Genomic DNA, 19,125 nt, shown 5'->3' with positions numbered 1-19,125 from the left:
CATGAGGTCACCATAGTTTGACCATGGTGACTGTTACTTTAGTCGCTATGACATACTAATATTGTGTCTGTTTCCACAATTTATAGTCTTCTAATTTTTCCTTACTTCATTATAACCTGTAGGCCTATAATATTTACATGTATGTATGTGTTTAGTTATGGGTTTATGGTAATGTTGTATATAGTTTCTTTTTTCATTTCATTTTTCAGTTTACAGTCTGTAACCTGAGAACCATTTTCTATGGATGCCTTTTTTTGCTGCATGTGTTAAATGGCCTATTTGTTACCTATTTGTGTGTTGTGCTTAAACCTTTTAACTGCTCTCTTTGCTCTTGTTAGTCTTGGCAGTGGCACTGGTCCTTATTTGCGCACATTTCAGCCATCCAACCTGCCCTTTCCCCTTTACCAGAGACCCTGCTGTTGCGTCACAGAGCCTGTCAATGCTTGATTAAAACCATATGGGAAAGAGTATAAATCCAACCCCTCTTTTCACTCTTTTCACTCAGTTCATACCGGCAGGCACGCTTGCTGCTGTGGACTTTGGTCGAGGGGACTGCATTAAGAGCTCGGACACACTTTAAACAGCTGTGAGGAAAGTTTTAAGAGACACCACAATGGCTGGACTCAAGGTAAGGCAGCATTTTTCTTTCAGAATTACTTCTAATACTGGAAATGCTCATTCACCAGTGCTTAGAGTGCAATAAACCCAGTAAGTTTCTGAAGAATCTAACAAGCAGGAACTTGCAAACGTGTTGTAGTTCTATATTAATTAGATAAATGAGTAAAAGAAAAAGTATACATGCAGACTTAAACCGCGCATGAGCCATCATTGCTACAACAGAAGCAGACTGGCTGACTGGAGGGAGGCGTTCCCTCCAACCAATCAGAGTGCTGCATTCAGTAGCTGCCCAGATGTGGTCTGAGATGCCTCAACTGCAGCACAAACACATTTCAGTGGGGAAATGTGTTTGTGCTGAAGAACATTAATTGCAAACTTGAGAAACCATTTACATTATTATATTCTTGTGTGTTTTAACCATCACCAACCATTAGTCCAGTACTGCTTTTATAGTGTTTATATTTGTTTCTTGGTGGAAACCTTCAGTGAGCGGTTATATTCAGCCTTAAAGATATTCATCCATACGACTTTACATTGGGATCAAGAGCAATTGTTTCATTCCTTTGGTGAAAGTTTTATCTCAAAATAATTTCAAGAGTCAAAATCACTTGTCATGTATGATCCATGTAATTAAAAAAAGTTGTGCTTGATTTATTATTATTTTTGTTACTCTGACTCAAGATAAATGTGAAAGTTGAACAAAATCCTCCGACACACTGGAGCTTCCAAATCGTTTTTACCCACGCACTTTAAACACATGAACGCGCACATATGGAAACCATCCATGTCTGTGAGTGAGCTTTTTGCAGACTAACAGTGACTCAGCAAGATATCTTTACCTTGTGCCAAGTTCATGTTTTTCAGTGGCGGGGGAAGTCATTGGGTGCTGGTGATCAGTGCCATCAGAGGAGTATAGTGGAATAATCTTATCATAATTGAAGTATTGATCAAAATATACTGTGGAGGATGTTAGTGCAATTAGTCTGTTTCTGTAACACAAAAATAATGGATGACTGCAAGGGGGGAAATTTGGCATAACTGCAGTTTGTTTTATCATAGATCTAATGTGAATCAATATGACAACAATTAACAAAAAGACAAGCCTTAATGACAAGCCTTCAAATTTAATTATAACCAGCATGAACACATTTATCCTGCATTACAATGAAGCTGCATGGTGTATTTTTTTTATTTTATTTTTTTTTATTATTTTTCATTTTAACTCGCCTTGAGTGTTAAATGTTTGTCTGTCTGCCTGTTTCAGTACATGTGCGGTTTTGGGAATGAGTTCTCCTCTGAAGACCCTCGCTGTCCCGGATCATTACCTGAGGGACAGGTAGCTTTGCACACAGAAACACACTCGGGGGCTCATTTTGGCATTAATTTGATCATTTATTCATTGATTTTGTGCTTAAGTGAATTACATGAATACTTAATGTGACACCGAAGGAGTGAGGAGGGGTAACATCAACCAAGAGCTGTGCGTGATCCCTTCCATGTTTCACAGAAAAATATATCTGATCCATATAATCAGCTCCAGCTCACTTTTCTTCCTCACATCTATTGACACATTCATCATTATTTGACTAACCGCTCATATATAATTGCAAAAGACAACACTGGATGATGATCACACAAGTTAAAATGTACCAATACTCTATGTTTAAAGATGTCCCTGCGCCTGTATTAATTGAAAATTGCAAAATTCTATTGTAACTATTTATAGGCCTACCAAAACATAACATACAGATGAAATAACTTTAACAACCTGAATACACTGTATTGTGTCTCTACAGAACAATCCCCAGGTCTGTCCCTATGGCCTCTATGCTGAGCAGCTCTCCGGCTCTGCTTTCACCTGCCCACGGCCGGCCAATAAGAGGAGGTATCCATCTCACTCTCTAAAATGTAAATCCACCCATACAGATAAAATGGATCTTAGACATTATGAAGAGCTTAATACTGGTCCTTTTTCTCTCTCCAGCTGGTTGTACCGCATCCTCCCATCTGTCAAACATAAGCCTTTTACTGCAGTGCCATGTGGGAATCTAACAGAGAACTGGAATGAAGTTGAGCCTGATCCTAACCAGGTATATCAAGACTGAATATGAAGAGTTCCTGCTCATTTAGGATTAAACAACAAAGATAAACATGTTAAATAGTGAGTTTTATATGTGCTAGTGGAAGGAGTTAAAGAGTAATCTTTTGACAGAGCCAGGCTAGCTGTGTCACTCTTTTTCCAGTCTTTTATGCTAAGCTAACTAGCTGCCTGTCACTGATAACTTCATACCATATAGATATGAATTTCCTGATATGTATTTCCTGAATAAGTAGATTCTGACTCTGAGGTTTCTCTCACAGCTGCGATGGCTGCCATTTACCATTCCCAAATCTACAGAGAAGAAAGTGGACTTTGTGGCTGTAAGTTTAACTGTTTTTTCCCAACATGATTGTTCCATTAAAGATTGTCAATTGATTGGGATTTTCACTGTCTTTATCTTGCAGGGTCTGCATACTGTCTGTGGTGCTGGTGACGCTAAATCTCGCAATGGCATCAGCATCCATGTGTACACCTGCAACACCTCCATGGTTGACAGGTGAGTATTTATTTGTGTGCAAATGTAACAACTATATGTTTTTTCACGTATCAAAAGGCCAAAAAAAAAAAAAAACAAACAAACAAACAAAAAAAACCTTTGGTTACGCTTTGACAATCATTTCTGAGCTCTTCAATTTTTCCCTGTTCCAGGTGCTTCAACAACTCAGATGGAGACTTTCTGATTGGTGAGGAAAAGGGCTGTTGATGTTTTCACTGTCATCTATCACAAGAACGATGATAGCTCAATCCTCTGTCCTTCTTCTCCCTTAGATTTTCTTTTCTCTGCTGCTCTCTTTGTCTGTTTGTCTCTCTAGTCCCCCAGCAGGGTGAGATCTTGATCACTACAGAGTTCGGGAAGATGATGGTGGAGCCGAACGAGATCTGTGTCATCCAGGTGAGCTCTATGTTTTTCATCTTCCCAGTTTTTGTAGAAATCTACCATTGTGTCTACTCCCGCACCCCACTTACCATATTTAGAAAGACATATTTTGGTACTTTTCCAAAGTGACCTTAAAAATAAATAACTGTGGAAAGAGGTTTGAACCACAGAAAGCCTGACCACCAGGATTTGTGATTGCAGCACACATGTATTTTTCCAAAAACATTAGTCCACGAACCCATAAGTCCCCTCAGCATCAGTACCTCCCATGTTTGATACATAACAGCACTAAATTTCATCTCACCACCACTATTCATGTGTTTTCTCCAGCAAGGGATGCGCTTCAGTGTGGATGTGTTTGGAGAAACCAGAGGTTATATAATGGAGGTGTATGGAGCCCATTTTGAACTCCCTGACCTGGGACCCATAGGTGTGTGTTTGCATGATGTTTGCTTGTAGATAGTGAATGTGTAGCCTATATTCATCTCTCCTTGAAATCTGCACACCAAACTCCTTATATTTGTCTCACACAACACCCTATTGTTGTCTGAATCATACACACCTTTCTATGGTCTGTTGATCCGCCACTTTGGACATGACTAAAAAAAAAAAAGTCAACAGCTTTTCAGTGATTGCCATGAAATTTGGTAAACGTATTCATACTCCTCTCACGATGAATTATAATCATATTGATGATCCTTGTGACTTTCCATTTAGCTCAATCATCAAAATCAAAATGTTAATTTGACCAAAGCTTTGGTTTATGATCAAATACCTGCAAAAAGAGTGACTATCAGCCTTAGCTGTACTTTGCTAATTAGCAAAGCAAAATTAGCATGCTAATATGCTAAATGACACTGGTGAACATAGGAAACGTTATACCTGTGAGCATGTGAGACCTGTGACAGAGCCACTGCCATGGCTGTGAATCTGAAATCACTTCCTGATTCACTCATTCATTACTTCCTGTATAATAAAATCATCAAACAGCAGTAAATTGAGCTTTTGGACATTTACTAATCATCATCATTTAGTGTCACTACTTTTAGCACCATTTTTGAGTCTATAAAATGTAGCTCATTGCACATTGGAATTGATAGACAGCAGTGTAGGTGCCATAAAACTACTTCTTTCAACCCATTGTAGGGACTTTTCGAGGGAACAATATGGTGTTTAAATGTCACACTTATTCAGGCTTTAAAATGAGATGGTGGACAGTACATATGTACACTGGTACATGGAGAGTGATTCAGGACACAGCCTTAGTCTTGCTTATAATGTGTAGTTTTTTGGATGTGTGCATGTGTATGATGATGTGTGTTTGCTTTACAGGGGCTAACGGTCTGGCCAACCCAAGAGATTTCCTGTGTCCAGTTGCTTGGTACGAGGATCGCAAAGTGGCCACAGGTTACACCATCATCAACAAGTACCAAGGGAAGCTCTTCGCCTGCCAACAGGTGGTGTTTTTTGTGACATTTCAGTTTGTGTGTCACACATGTACACAAACAGTGTATAACAGGGGCACACACATATGGTATACCTGCTCTATTACCCTATTTAGGTGTTGTGTTTGCTTCAGTAAACACCATCGAACCGCAACAATGACTAACAGGAAGCTGCCCAAGTGAAGCATATGATCCATTAGCTGCTCCTGCCGATTGAATTGCCATCCCTGATGATTTAATATCGAAGCGTTAGCTGTTATCCATTCAGCAGGTTTCCGCCTCGACTCCCTTATGAGTCTTAATCACTCATAATTAGTTAAGGCATTCTGGAGTTACAGGCAGTGTACCCGTGAAGCTTTGCTTTGTAGGAAAAACCTTTCACAAGTTAAGCATTAATTTCACCATATTTCACTCGGGGAATGATCCTCCCCCTGCAGAAATGTCCTGGTAGGCGCATAATTGGATCGACACATAATGTCTGACAGGAGGTTTTTTATCGTGACAGGGAGGAGGTGGGAGGAGAGGTTTGTCAGGGGTGGGGGTTGGGGGGTTGTAACCGTGGAAACCATGTCAAACCACACTGTTATTACTCATCGGAGGAAGTACACAAGGGGTGAGATACTGTCTTTTTTGTGGCAAAACAAACACTTTTCATCTCCCTCGCCACCTCTACTGGAGTATCTGCCCCCTGTTCTGTGCTGAAGGTTAAAGGTGGAGGCTGCGGCTGCACCTGACACACTTTTCCCAGTGTCCACCCTATTCCCGAGCCCAGAGGGTGAGGCCACAGGGGTAAGAAAATAAGGTGTTGGGCAGGGGTAGGGGATGTGAGCCTCATCTCAGGGAAGATGCTGCTGCTCCCGTCTGGTCCTGCTGTGTTGTTCCCTGCAGAGCGCTGAAATTGCTCAAATTAACTTATTATTTGCTTGACTGGGCCAATATGTTTGTGTTTTGTGTGCATGTGTGTGCATGTGTGTGCAAGTGCTCGCTCTCCTCCATTTTTTCCCCTTCATTTTAATCGAATGTAGTGGAGTTACCACAGATGAATGTCCAAGAGATTACCTGCACTGGCTTCCCCAAAGGCCTTTTTGTATGGCAACTACTGTAAATTGTATGCGTGTTTAAGGTTGTGTTTGGTGTTTATTAGTTACACATGTGAATTCACTTATGCTTGAGTCCATGTATGAATATGTGTGTGAGGTTTTTCTTGCGTGTATTAGCTGTTGATGTGTGTTTGTGAGTGAGTGTGTGTAAAGAGCACGGAGGTCACTCAGGAGGCAGCTTGAGTTGTAATGAACTATATTGATTTTAGAGCTCCTGTTGAATGTCTTTTTCGCAGTGACATTATCAGAACAGAGAAACTATATAAAATTGCTGCGGTTTTAACAATCAAGATAAAGAAATATCTCTTCACCCACTGTTACTGCTGCTCTCCCCATAACTGCGCCGCTGCAAAGCGTCAAAATGCTCAAAGTTTGGGAAAGTTTGATTGTGAAGCCAATTACCCCATAATACCTGGAGCCTCGTATCACAAAGAACAGGGGGAATGAAAGAGAAGAAAGAATGAAAAGAAGCACACCCTCTTTCACAATCAACCCTTTTCATTATGACCAAGTTTTTTCTCTCTTTATGTGAAGAAGTACTCTCTCTGGGAATTTAAGATTACAAAGACATTATTCATTGTTCCTTTTTCCCTGTGAAAAGCTCAATTTAAGGTCTTTTGTGTTTGTTGCTTGGGTAGACTCGTCTTATTTGTTTTGTTCTGCGCTCTGCACGCAGGATTTTTCTCCGTTCAATGTGGTTGCCTGGCACGGGAACTACACCCCTTACAAATACAACCTGAAGAACTTCATGGTTATCAACTGTGTGGCTTTCGACCATGCGGTGAGGCATTATTAAGGACACAAACAAACTCACAATGCGTTTTAATATACATACTGCATACTACATATGCATATTATATTAATTTCTTTCTTTTTATGTGTAAGTGAATTAACTCCAACCCATAAGCATACCCTCAAATGTCACATGCATTTCTCTTTATAATCTTCCTATAGGATCCATCTATCTTTACTGTTCTGACTGCCAAATCCACACGACCAGGTGTGGCCATTGCTGACTTTGTCATCTTCCCCCCACGGTGGGGCGTGGCTGACCACACCTTCCGTCCGCCATACTATCACCGTAAGACCACAGAGACACACGCACGCCTTGCTTCAACTCTAAAGTGGCTTTTGCAAGGGAGGAGAGTAACACTTAAAAAAGCAGAAACAATTAGTTTTGAGAGCTAGGTTGTTACGGGCTAATTTTGAAGGAGACAAATGAGCCATAAGCTAACATGCCCATTCACTCAGCCAGTGTCAAGATGGTAGGTGATCCTCCTGCTCCATGACTCGTTTTGACTGAGGCCCCACAGTGGTACCTTTTGTCTGTTTTTACCACAGGTCTGTAAGGCCATCTAGTGGAAGTCAGTGTTACAACATGCTCTTTGTACAGCAAACTGTACCCAGCACAGTGCTGTGTTACAGCTTCTCCTGCTTGTGGCTTTAGGTAACTGCATGAGTGAATTCATGGGTCTGATCAAGGGCCACTATGAGGCCAAAGAGGAGGGTTTCCAGCCGGGAGGGGCCAGCCTCCACAGCATGATGACCCCACACGGTCCAGACGCTGACTGCTTTGAGAAGAACAGCACGGCTGAGCTCAAACCTGAGAGGGTGGCTGAAGGCACCATGGTAAAAAAAAAAAAGATAGACCAATTAATCATAGAAGTTTAATTGACAAATTCAATTTTGATTTTGCAAAACACAATCAGATTTTATATGTTTTCTGTCTTTTCTTTCCATCAGGCTTTTATGTTTGAGTCATCCTTCAGTATGGCAGTGACCAAGTGGGGTCTGCAAACATGTCAGAGGCTTGACAAAACTTACTACCAATGCTGGGAACCTCTCCGCAGCCACTTTAACCCCAACTGGAAGCCCAGCAAAAAGTAGAAATGCAAAGTGACTCAGGAGAAACTTTAACCTAATACCGTTCTTACATGAAGATAAAGATCCTAATTCCATTTTGTTAAAACGAACTACAAGCAATCTGATTTTTGGCTTTCTTTGTGCAATTTGATTAGGTTTGTTGATAGAAATTACAGAGGAATGAATTTAGACATTTATTTTATACAGACAGCTATGATTGGAGCCGCACAATAAAAAAAAAATAGTTTGTGCTGTCTGCTGTTTGTCATGTTAGAAATAATAATTACAACTAGGCTGCATTAATAGTTTCTATACATGTAACTGCATACATCAGTCCTGCCGAACACGTATGCATTTTGTTTATGTCCTCTAACTGTTTGGAGATTAAAGGCATCATAAAATGCACCTTTGTTTACTGGAAAACTGAACTTTAAAATGAGGCCATGTTATTCTTAATATAACACATTCTTCTGACAAAGAAAAACAAACTAATGAGAAATAAGCTTAATAACAATTTTCAGTTCAACACACTCACAGGTTGTGCTGATACAGTGGCCTGGTATGACCAGTAGCTCATGGTGGATATTGTTAGCATACCTTAGATATACAATGCTAGTGTCAAAACTGTCTTTTTACGATAGTTGTATTATTTTTAAATTGAAGAGTAAATATCTCATGTATAATTGAATCCAACAGAACAGCTTTGGAGTATTTTAAGCATTTTAATTTTACCCTTTCAGGAAAGCACAATCAAAATGTTTGTCTTTTATCAAATAAAACATCCTGTCTCTCTTTTACTGATATTTCATTTGCTTACACTGAACAACAATTCCTTACTTCTGCTTAAACATATTGTTTTAACAGGAAGATCATTTTAAGACGATAGAGAGTGCTTTGTTGTCTTTAAATATCTAGCTAAAGGGAAACTCATCAGTCACTGATATTGAACACAAATGTGTCTTTTCTTTCCCACAGCATATTTTTCATTGATTACGTGAGGATTTTAGCTTGTGATCGCACTATGATCACTCACACTTTTGCCTCAGCAATCAAAGCCACACAACTGATTTGACAATATAATTTTATTCAGTTAATAATAATTACATACACTCACATCATGACTAGAACATATAGGAGGTCTTAACACATCGGAGCTCATGATGACAAACTGAACTTGCGCTCCAGGGTTCCAGCCTTAATCTGCTCCTCTCTCCTATCCTATAAAACAGAAGACAAACAGATGATGGGTTAGTACTGTTTCCATAGCAACAAAGTCATATCACCCTAACCCTTTTCACTGTCTGGACATTTTCTTAACTGTGTGTTTTATGAGTGAGTGTTGTACGATTTTAGGCAGGTTTTTTTTTCCCCCTCCCAGCGGAGAGAGGGAGACAAACACGATGGCACAGTAGTGTGACAATTGGCACCAAATTCTTGCTGGAATTTCTATTGGCAAGATTTAGAGGGTGAATCTCCATGACAATAGGGAGGAAAATGAAAGCAGGCAGAATTTCAAATGAGGCACTTATTTCTAATGTGAATGGAAGTGTGACAAAAAGGAAAACCAGATCAACTGTGCACCTACAAGGAAATAATGAGTCCCAATCCACAACTAAAAGGCTTTTCAGATGTCTATGATGCCATTCATCACATTTTAGGATTATTTTAGATGGAACTATTCTTGTAAATGGTATTATTAGTGTATTAGATTAGCTAATAAATTATATCAAGTAAAATCACTGATGATTTGACCACCAATTTGGGACTGACTATCATCAATATAACAGCAGATAGATGCACTGAAAAGAAGACACCAGTAGGGGTTGGAAATAAAACACAGACACTTGCAGCACAATGGCAGCTCCTGAGAGAAAGGACTTTAACTGCAACAATACTTTAGAGTACATTCTCGTCCTTTTTTTTTTTTTTTTAACGTTTGTGTATATCCAACTTAAGTTCTAGTCTGTCACTTAATCTTTATACAGCCAAAAGATGGTCGGCAAAACCAAAACTGTGAATAAGTAGTTCACAACACTATCTTGTGCCCATGATTTATCTACGTTTTGTTCTAGATACAGACATGTATCACTGTATCTGTAGTACACAGCAAAAAAGCTTGTGTAGTTATTAAACCTGCTACATAAGGAGCCACAGGTGAGTCATGTCATTCATTAAACACTGCAATAATCAAGCAAAAGAGCTCACTGCATCTTGTCCCATACCCTGTCTGTCTTGAAGATGTAGTACATAACGAAGAGAGGCACAACTCCAAACATGGCACCCAACAGAGAGGTCTTGTTTGTGGCCCTGAAGTATTGGTAGGGGTTGGCGCGTGCTTGCACCCAGCGTGTCAGGGCAGGGTCTTCCTGTATAGACAAAGGCATGCAAGGAGATTTCAATTATCTCCCTGTGCGTAAACTGCATTTGCAATGGGAAAAAAATTAGAGTCAAACAATTATTTACAACACATTACTACAACAAAGACAACAAAATAAAAAACTGTGTGTTGTCATTAAAACATAAAACTGTTGGGATCTCTCACTGTGCTGACAACAATAAACTGACTATGACAAGTAAAAAATTCTGTTATGAGAAAGGCTTAAGTACAAACATGCATTAGTAAATACAGAGTAGACAAAAGCAGAACTACATTATAGAGAAACAAAATGACAACATTAAGTAATTCAAGAACATGATATTATGGGTAACTAGTTTAATATTTCAGGCAAAGTGTAACAGTGTTGTTGCTAGATACACACATTTTGACAATATTAGTATAGATTAAGATTGGGCTACAACAGACTACAATTGGCGGATTACTTGCAGTTATACTGATGGAAGCTGCTGAGTGTTTATCATCTGAAAGAGGGGACATTAACCTGCAGGATTTGAAGGGCTGCGTATGTAGCAAATATCAACACTATTATTTCAAACGATGTTTCACTCTCTGCTAAGTAACACTGCAGCATCTGATTGAAGTTGTAAGATATAAACTATGTTCTACATACTGTAGCATAGACTGCTAGGGACAGATGACTAGCATTTAGAATATACTGCATACTTCACCTTAAACTTGCACAGATGAACAAATTATAATAATCTTATCAGCGCATACATTTTCAAGAGGAAATATTGAACTGGATCTCGAGTCTTTGTGTTAGCAGTGGATGCCAGAGCACCATTGGGAAATTATGAAGTCTGTGTTATCAATCACTGTGTGAGCGAATGTGTTAGCTAGCGTTATTCAAAAACGTTAATCAAAAATAAGGTTGTGGATGTCATTACTGGCATGAAGCCTTACACATGAATTCAGAAATGCAGATAAAAAATGGACATTGCACTGTATACATTTTGGTTTGTGCGACTGCTGTGTGCCTCTGACTTACTACCGTTAGCATCTCATCAAGTAGCCTAGGCCCTTTTGAAGGGTGACATTGCTAGCTAGCAGGCAGCCACTTACAATGAGCTCCCTTTTGTGCGGGTTATTGAATTGCATCTGATACTGCCTCTTCAAATTCGCTCGTAGTGCCGCCCTCTCTTCTTCAGTGCGTCTGTGATCCGGCGAAAGGTTGAAATATTCATTTGGGTCCAATGTTTTTGGCCGAGTGGCCAAGGGCGCCTCTCGGTAGTCCGCCATGATTGTTTGATGACGGGTGGAACGCTGGGGTAAACGTGAACTGGTGAAATCTCGCGTTGAACGCCAATTGCCATGGCGACGCCAACGCTCTCTCGCTGGACGTGCCAAGTGAAACAATGAGCGCAACTAACAAAAATCAAGAAAAAGAGCACGCAGGTGCTCCCAATGACAGCGATGATGACTTCAAATATGAAGAAGTGTCTCTTGAAGACGACTGGAGTTTAACAGAAGGGGAAGAAGACTTGGACGCGACGGTGAAAGCCATTCAAAACCGAGCCGAGGCCAATGCTCGGGCAGCTACTTCAAAGAGAAAAACGCACCAACCTGAAGCTGTGGATGACTTTTTACGCAACTTTCTGTTCCATGCGGGCATGACAGAAACACTTGACTGCTTTCAGACTGAGTGGACCGAGATGATGCAGAAAGGGCTGGTGGATGCAGAGCGTGTCGGTGTGGTTCCGGACGTGTACATTGACAACCTGCGTCTGGACAGCGAGCTGAAAAACGCTCAGCGGGAAAGGGAGGAGTACAGGCTGGCAGCCTCTGCTGCGGCTGAGACTCTAGTGAGGGTCCAGAAAGCCAGAGACTTCCATCGGCTGCAGCATAAGCGTGTTGTCCAGGAGAAAAACAGGCTCATTGAGGAAATAAGGAGGCTCAAGGTTCAATGTAACAACTACGAGCCTGCGATAAAGCGGATGAATGAAAAATACCACGCAGTTTTAAAGCAGACAGTGTTGGTAACTTTGGAGAGGGACAAGGCGTTAGGACGTGTGAACCGTCAGTCAGCTCAAGACAACACCCACTTCTGTGGGGACGCAGGTGAAGAGGAGATAAACAAAAAAGGAGAGGCAAGCGTCAAAGGGACAACACGTCCAGTGACCCAGCCCAAGTCTCCTACATCCAGACCCCACAGAGAGTCAGACTAGGGAGGCAAATGTTGGTTGAAATAAATAGAATGTCATAACTCTTCGCATTTATCCTGTTGGTCCTCACAGTGCAGTGTAGTTTTTAGGTACCAACACTTTACTGAAATAATTGCATTTAGCAAACTTTCTGGTTGTATTATAACACATTTCAGATGGAAATACTGTGCTGTAATTTTCATTAAAGGGGCTATATATAAGTTTTCTCTGCTACCAAACGTGGTTTCTTGTCAGAAGCAGGTGGTGACGCAAGCGCTTCAGCTGCGTTTAAAAAACAAACGGTTACAGTGAACGTCACGTCACTGGCCAGCCGGGGTTAGCTGGTTAGCATGCTAACTTAAGTAGAAGAAAAGTGATAGAACTGGAGGCAAAACATTGTCATTGCTTTTCACGGCTGGAGACAGCTCTTGGCAAATATAAGGATGAAATTTGATGCTGAACTTGCAATGTTACCTCTAGACTGGTAAGTTACACTTGCTAATGCTAACGTTGGCTATGTAGTGATAGCAAATCTTGCAAAAGAGCTCCTTCAAATTGTCTGTTTTCATCAATATTTGTGCACAAAATAAGGACAGACAGTTCAAATCCATTGCATTACATAAAATTGCTTTTATTGGGGGTTCTCTGCCTGTAAGTCAAAGTTAAAAAGATGTTGTGCAAGGTTTACTTAACTCAGATTCTCATTCTTACATCTTTACTACTTAAATTTACATTGATAGGTTTAGCACAAATGAGTGTCTGGTCTTTGTGAACATGTATCCAGTCAAGGTTCTGTGCTCTGAAATGCAGTTGACCTTATTCAAGTCTGTCAGAATTTCTATTTCTTATCTTGACTCCAATCAAGATGGAGAAATGTACTCAATTAATCAATCTGTCATTGTTGTGTTGTTGAAGTGCTGACATGTTGCATTGTAGAATACAACCACAAGAGGGCAATCTTTAGCAAGCTTTGACTTTACTACCACTGAGTGAATATCAGGGAACTGCAGCCCATAAGCATTAGAAAAAGCAGCAGAAGAGGAACCAGTGTCATTTCTACTCACAAGTGTATTTATTTTTCCACTGACAACCACAGCAGTGGCACTCCGGCCAGGATGAGTTGTGTGTGGAAATAATTACCAAACAGATTAAATAAAGGGACAGAAACTTGTGTGCTGCTTATGCTTATGCAAAGATAGATATAATTTTGCACATTTTGGGTGTAATATTCCAATGTACATGGTCTAAAATAAGAAATCCTGGTATTGGCACAGTGCATAGGAATGCAGTAATGCTTTCCTACATTCTCGCACAGATATTTTGTTCATTTGGTTGTGGTACTTTTTATTCCACCGGAGTGAATTGGTGGAATTTAAGTAAGGCTGAACTGTCATACAGCCTGTTCACAGATATCTCAGTGGCATGACAGCCAGATTATGCAGCACATAGATGTACCATCCCACACAGATGTTCCCTTTCTCTCTCTCCTTGCACTTCATACTTGAGTAGTTGAGTGGTACAAAGATGCTGAGAGAGCTCTTTGATCCAGAGAGGCCTAGGCATAGCTACAGTACGTGTGACCAAATGATTTATTGTCCTCTCAGGACCTCTAAAGCACCACCCGCTCTGCCATTTTGAAATATCCATTTATGACTTCAAAATTCAATGTGGGACCACATTCTGGGGCCAACAAGCTTTCCCTCTCTCCCTGCCCCTCTCTCCATAATGTTCAGAGAGAGACTTAGCCTCAAATGAAATATTAATATGTTTCTGCCCTGGCTGGGACCCACTAGACCTCATGGACTTGGAGTTGAACTTTTGAGAGTTTACAAGCTGTGGGCACAATAGCCACAAAAAAGTTTTTTCCTCCCCTTTTTTCTTTCCTTATAGCCTGTGTTCACTGTCAGCTCTTACTTCCACATGCCTTCATGTCTATCCCACAGAACACTTGGCATTTTATTCTTTATTGTAAATCAGTGATGCTGACTGATGTTTATTTTGATGCACTTACTGTGCAAAGATAACAGATACAGATAAGGATGCAATATAGATATGAAGGCATTTACAGACTGAGTGATAAAAAAGAAAAGGCACAGAGGATTTCTATCAGCAGTCTGTGCTACCTTGCAAGACTTAATCATTCCCAGTAATCAGAAGTCATTTTGTGCCGTTTTGGTCTTTAAAATAACTTCTACATGCAAGTCTGGCTGGGAAAATAGAAGCAGGTTTCTTTTCCGACCACAAACCAAAAGCACTTTTCTCAGTCTTCACCAAAGGTCCCTAAAGTGGTTTGTAGACTTAGAGTCAATGACCTAATGTGTTATGCTGCTCTTTTGTACTTATTCATAATATTTCCTGGCTCAGAGATTCCATTACTCTGCTGCCCTTGAGGAATGTAACGGAGGAATGTAGTGTTCCCTTCCGCCCTTGTTTTCATCTGCAGAATATAATTGTGACATTTTATAGCCTTTGTAATTTTCACAAATGGTTACGGAGTCAGTGAGGTGGTGGTTGGAGGGCGGCATGTTATTCCCAGTCAACATTTTGTACCACCCAAGCCTATAATACCCTTTTCCAGCCTGCTCATCCCTCCCTCCCTACTGACTCGTCAGGTCTGAGGGGACGTGGTTGTCTCAGCCTTTAGAAAAAGTTTTCATCTTTGTGGCTCCTTCTTAAATGCCTCAGGCTGATTGGAATTCCTCCCGTGCCTGCCTGACTCCCTGTGCTGCCTTTTCAGCTACTCTCTCCACTGACAGCCCAATTCACATCCTGCAACGACCTTTGTGTCATACCAAAGAGAAAGGAGAATGAGAGAGAGAAGACTCACATTTCAGCCCATTTGGCTCAGGCTGACCCAAACCTGCCTTGCATTCTTTCATCTTTTTCACTCTCTATTTCTCTCTCCTAATCCCTTGTCCTTTTTATGCAACTTAATTAGACCAAAGCTTGTATTCTGATTGATCGGAGATTACTCTGGCCTAGTTGCTAGAAATCTTCTATGATTCTTTGATTCCTTATTTCCTTGGGATACATATATATATTTTAAAAATGCTTCTCTCTCAGTTTATCATCAGTTCTCTCTGCCATCCTATTCTAATATATATCTGTGAAATTGATTCACCCTGTCTGCAAGTATTCCCTTCTTAATAAATCAGCTTTCCATGGACCTATACAGTGGGCAGTGGGTCAAACTCAGCAATATTTTCTGCTTTCATGTAGTGAGCAGGGCAGAGATTGGCCTATGGCAGTGACTCAGCAGGCATCCATCATCTTCAGGAGAGCTACGCAGATGAATTGCCCACGAGACGGAACTGACAAAATCTTTCTCATTTTTCTTTCAGCTCTGCTCATCTCAGCGCCTGGCTTTTACGTCAATTTTCAAAATTTCTGTGGCAAAATTCACTCCAAGCCAAGAGGCATTTATTGCCTGTGAATTACTAATGGTGAAGGATGTGGGGACTCCTGATGCTCAGGCTGTCATGAGTATAGTGGCCAATGTGCTCCCGTTGGCATATGGACACCTTGTAAAACCCACTTTGGTATAATTGTGATTTAGATGCCTCTACTTGGTTTCTCTTGAGAAGAACTCAAAAATGCACAGCGGTCAAACTTAAACCAACAGTTTTTCAAAGTTCCTGAGATTTTATGATGATATGCAGTTTTCCATTCATAGCCATAACTGTATACCACCCCAGCAAAATGGGCAACTCCCCTTATTCCCCAGACACCCAGGAGCCCTAAATGCCCCACATTCACTTCATATAAATTGGGTGTATGAAATTTTACTGAACAGTTCAGCATTTTGGGAAAGATGCTTATTCATTTTCTTGAAGATACCACTGGCATGTTGGTTAGCTTAGCTTAGCACAACGAGTGGATACAGGGGAAACTGCTAGCTGGATATTGTCCAAAGATAACAAAATCCACCTGCTATCACAACTGAAACTCACTAAACAATATGTGTGCTTTATTAGCAGTTTTATAGGGGGCTAATTAGGTATTTCTTGGCTGGGACCTGTATGACTGCAGCATTAGCATTTTTGATGAATTGTAGGTTATAGATGTCATTAGAGAGACCACAAAGATTTGAACAGTGTCAGAAATGTTTGGTTTGTTTTCAGTGACAAAATGAAGAGATTGCAGGTGGCAGACTGCCTCTGGATGTGCAGACGAAGGCTTTGTTTATAGTAAGAAACTGACAGGGCCTGGAAAAGTCAATGAATTCTGCATTGGCCCATAAATAACCCTCCCGCTGCCATACATGTTGAAAGGTCAACAGGCTGATGTATTGAGCTGACATCACAACGCTGTTACCGAGGAGTTACACATATCACATATACATCTCCGTTTCTCTCCCTCTCTGCCTTTTCTTCATTACGGCCTGGGGGATATGACAGGGCCGGACTGCTGTGACAGCAGATAGAGGAAGTTTTGACAGCCAGAGTTAGGGAGGCAGTTTGGGGGAGGTGATGTCAGGCCAGAGAGGAGTGACATGAGGTGAGGGAAGACAGCCAACGCCCTGTATCTGATCTGATGAGAAGTGGCAGGAGATGAAGAGAAGGAGCCAAAGTCGGCCTGAAAGCGTGGTCAGAGTCTGAGGTCAGTGGAAACAGAGAATAGATGAGGAGAATAGATGAGTCATTACAGGAATACTGAGCAGGGAATACCTTTGTCTTGACTGCAATCACAGAGAAATCTCACTTTACAGAGAGTTTTCAGTTGATAAAATACTGTACTTCATTTATAGACCTGATTCACGATGACAGACTATAAAACAAGTTGTAAACAAGCCAACAGTTTGACCAGATTATCAGACTCACTGTATGGATATGTCGGCACAGAGGCTGTGGCAGTTGCTGGGAGTAGTTAATGTTTCTTCACTGTTAATCTAAGAAAAATGTCAATTCAAAGGAAAAGTTTGACATTTTAGGAGATGTACACCATTTGTTTTCTTGCCAAGAGGTAAATGCAAAGAAAGACTGGGAACAGAGGGAAACTGTTCACCTGTTTCCACTGTTCATGACTAAACTAAGTTAGCCAGCAGCTGGTAGCTTTAGCATACAGACATGAGAGTGGGGTGGCATGGTGGTGCAGTGGTTAGCACTGTCACCTCACAGCCCTGGTGTGTGGAGTTTGCATATTCTCCCTGTGCTTGCATGGGTTCTCTCTGGGTACTCTGGCTTCCTCCCACCATCCAAAGACATGCAGCTTAGGTTAATTGGTGACTCTAAATTGCCCATAGGTAGGTAGGTTAGTGTGAATGGTTGTTTGTCTGTATATGTTGGCCCTGCGATGGACTGGCAATCTGTAGAGGGTGTACCCTGCCTCTCACCCAATGTCAGCTAGGATAGGTTCCAGCACCCCCGCAACCCTTAACAGACAAGCGGTATAGAAAATGGATGGACATGAGAGTGGTATTAGTATCTTCATATAACTTGACAAGAAAGCCAAGTCAAAAAGCTAAGAGTATTTTCCAAATGTTGACTTACAAATTGTACAGCGGTGTTATATTATTCAGGCTTCTCACCACTGGCCTGTCCCTATTTTTCCCAATTCTAGTTGGATCAAACGCTCCTAAGCTGTGACATTCTTTGGTTTCTCTGGAGATCTGTATGAATCTCTGAACAAATTGGATGTGGGCGGTGATTTAGAAATCTGGAATTTTGATCATCTGTTTGCTCATAGCTACTTGGCAAACTTTTTTTTAGACAATCTTGTCGTACTCCCAGATTAGACAGTTATCTTGGTGAGTTATTACCAGTACAAATAGTGGCAAAAGATGCAACAAAAATGTTAAGCTGCATAAACTTGAATTATCCTTTAAATAAAAAAAAAAAAAGTAAAGTTTAACTCCTGTCTCAGAGTCTATCCACTCTTAATGTAGAACTTGTTTGTGACTGTCTTTTCCCACATTGCATGTTGTTTGGGATGAGACCATCCTGTCAACAAGAAACTAATACTTACGCAGTGGTTTCTTCTGCTTTAAAAGGATGTCGACTGGAAGCCACTAACTACACATAAACCTGACTGAGCTTTTATGGGAAATTCTGACATATCGCTCTGCTTGCACCGTTTCCTACCGCAATCCTATAGATTGAAGGCTTCCAAATTATTCTCTTAGTGGTGATTATCATCAGCTTTGTTCTCAAGGGGATGAATGAACCCCAAAGCAAAGTGGAAACAATGCCACACACCATTACACCACCGCAATGACTGAAACATAGCTATAAGGATTCCCTTTGTGTTGACCACACGTGGTGACACATGTTCAGATTGAAGACTGAACCTTGGTTTAACATTTACATCACAGGAGGAAATGGGTTTTATGACTGATTTCTATTTATAAAGTGTCTGTGTATTTATACTGCATTTGGAAATGTGTGTGTGCATGTTTGGCTGCATGCATGTGATCAGCATCTGATACACACTCTCGGACACACTGTCTTGCTCCATCAGGTCATCATCCCGGAGTTTCCCAGGATGCATTAGCCCAAGGGTACAGACAGTCAGTGATACCCTGCTGGCAGCTGTCAGAGCTGCATGTGTATGCTTGTGTGTGTGTGTATGAGATGATGACAGGGG

General features: G+C 40.9%; 4 protein-coding genes across 5 annotated transcripts in view; 3 read left to right on the top strand and 1 right to left on the bottom strand.

Annotated features, from left to right (window-relative positions):
• Positions 1-11,684, bottom strand: part of ndufb4 (NADH:ubiquinone oxidoreductase subunit B4) — a 52,961-nt gene extending 41,277 nt beyond the window's left edge. Inside the window, exons 1-3 of one of the 2 annotated variants that reach the window (XM_018693111.2) lie at positions 11,465-11,683; positions 10,227-10,370; positions 9,069-9,222 (exon numbers count right to left, since the gene is read on the bottom strand). In XM_018693111.2, the coding sequence (XP_018548627.1) occupies positions 9,160-9,222; positions 10,227-10,370; positions 11,465-11,641 (384 nt within the window). In that variant the 5' untranslated portion in view covers positions 11,642-11,683 and the 3' untranslated portion in view covers positions 9,069-9,159. Of the gene's footprint in view, positions 1-9,068; positions 9,223-10,226; positions 10,371-11,464 lie in introns of those variants that run through there. The other variant, XM_051066594.1, reaches the window with a different exon arrangement.
• Positions 473-8,801, top strand: LOC108894444 (homogentisate 1,2-dioxygenase). The gene is made up of 14 exons (XM_018693110.2): positions 473-628; positions 1,883-1,954; positions 2,415-2,503; positions 2,603-2,708; positions 2,980-3,039; positions 3,124-3,215; positions 3,368-3,402; positions 3,532-3,611; positions 3,927-4,026; positions 4,929-5,053; positions 6,818-6,922; positions 7,096-7,222; positions 7,589-7,770; positions 7,885-8,801. The coding sequence occupies exons 1-14, from the start codon at positions 614-616 to the stop codon at positions 8,026-8,028; spliced, it is 1,332 nt and encodes a 443-aa protein (XP_018548626.1). The 5' UTR covers positions 473-613; the 3' UTR covers positions 8,029-8,801.
• LOC108894445 (sperm-associated antigen 16 protein) lies at positions 11,662-12,580 on the top strand. Its single transcript, XM_051066592.1, has one exon. It carries the CDS (start codon positions 11,758-11,760, stop codon positions 12,565-12,567), a length of 810 nt encoding a protein of 269 aa, XP_050922549.1. The 5' UTR covers positions 11,662-11,757; the 3' UTR covers positions 12,568-12,580.
• A 299-nt stretch (positions 12,581-12,879) lies between these two features.
• myripb (myosin VIIA and Rab interacting protein b) overlaps positions 12,880-19,125 on the top strand; it is a 128,337-nt gene continuing 122,091 nt past the window's right edge. The window contains exon 1 of the mRNA XM_051066591.1: positions 12,880-13,027. The gene's annotated coding sequence lies outside the window, so the exon portion shown is untranslated. The remainder of the gene's footprint in view (positions 13,028-19,125) is intronic.

The sequence above is a fragment of the Lates calcarifer genome, linkage group LG24 (genome assembly GCF_001640805.2).
Source record: "Lates calcarifer isolate ASB-BC8 linkage group LG24, TLL_Latcal_v3, whole genome shotgun sequence".
In the NCBI taxonomy this organism is placed as follows: Eukaryota; Metazoa; Chordata; class Actinopteri; family Centropomidae; genus Lates; species Lates calcarifer.
This window is presented reverse-complemented; position numbering and strand designations above follow the sequence as displayed.

Bases quoted from the DNA above. Each gene is read 5' to 3' on its own strand.
- LOC108894444 (XM_018693110.2), top strand. The intron at 2,709-2,979 runs GTATATCAAGAC...TTTCTCTCACAG, and splicing joins TTGAGCCTGATCCTAACCAG to CTGCGATGGCTGCCATTTAC. The intron at 4,027-4,928 runs GTGTGTGTTTGC...TTTGCTTTACAG, and splicing joins CCCTGACCTGGGACCCATAG to GGGCTAACGGTCTGGCCAAC.
- LOC108894445 (XM_051066592.1), top strand. From the start codon at position 11,758: ATGAGCGCAACTAACAAAAATCAAGAAAAAGAGCACGCAGGTGCTCCC.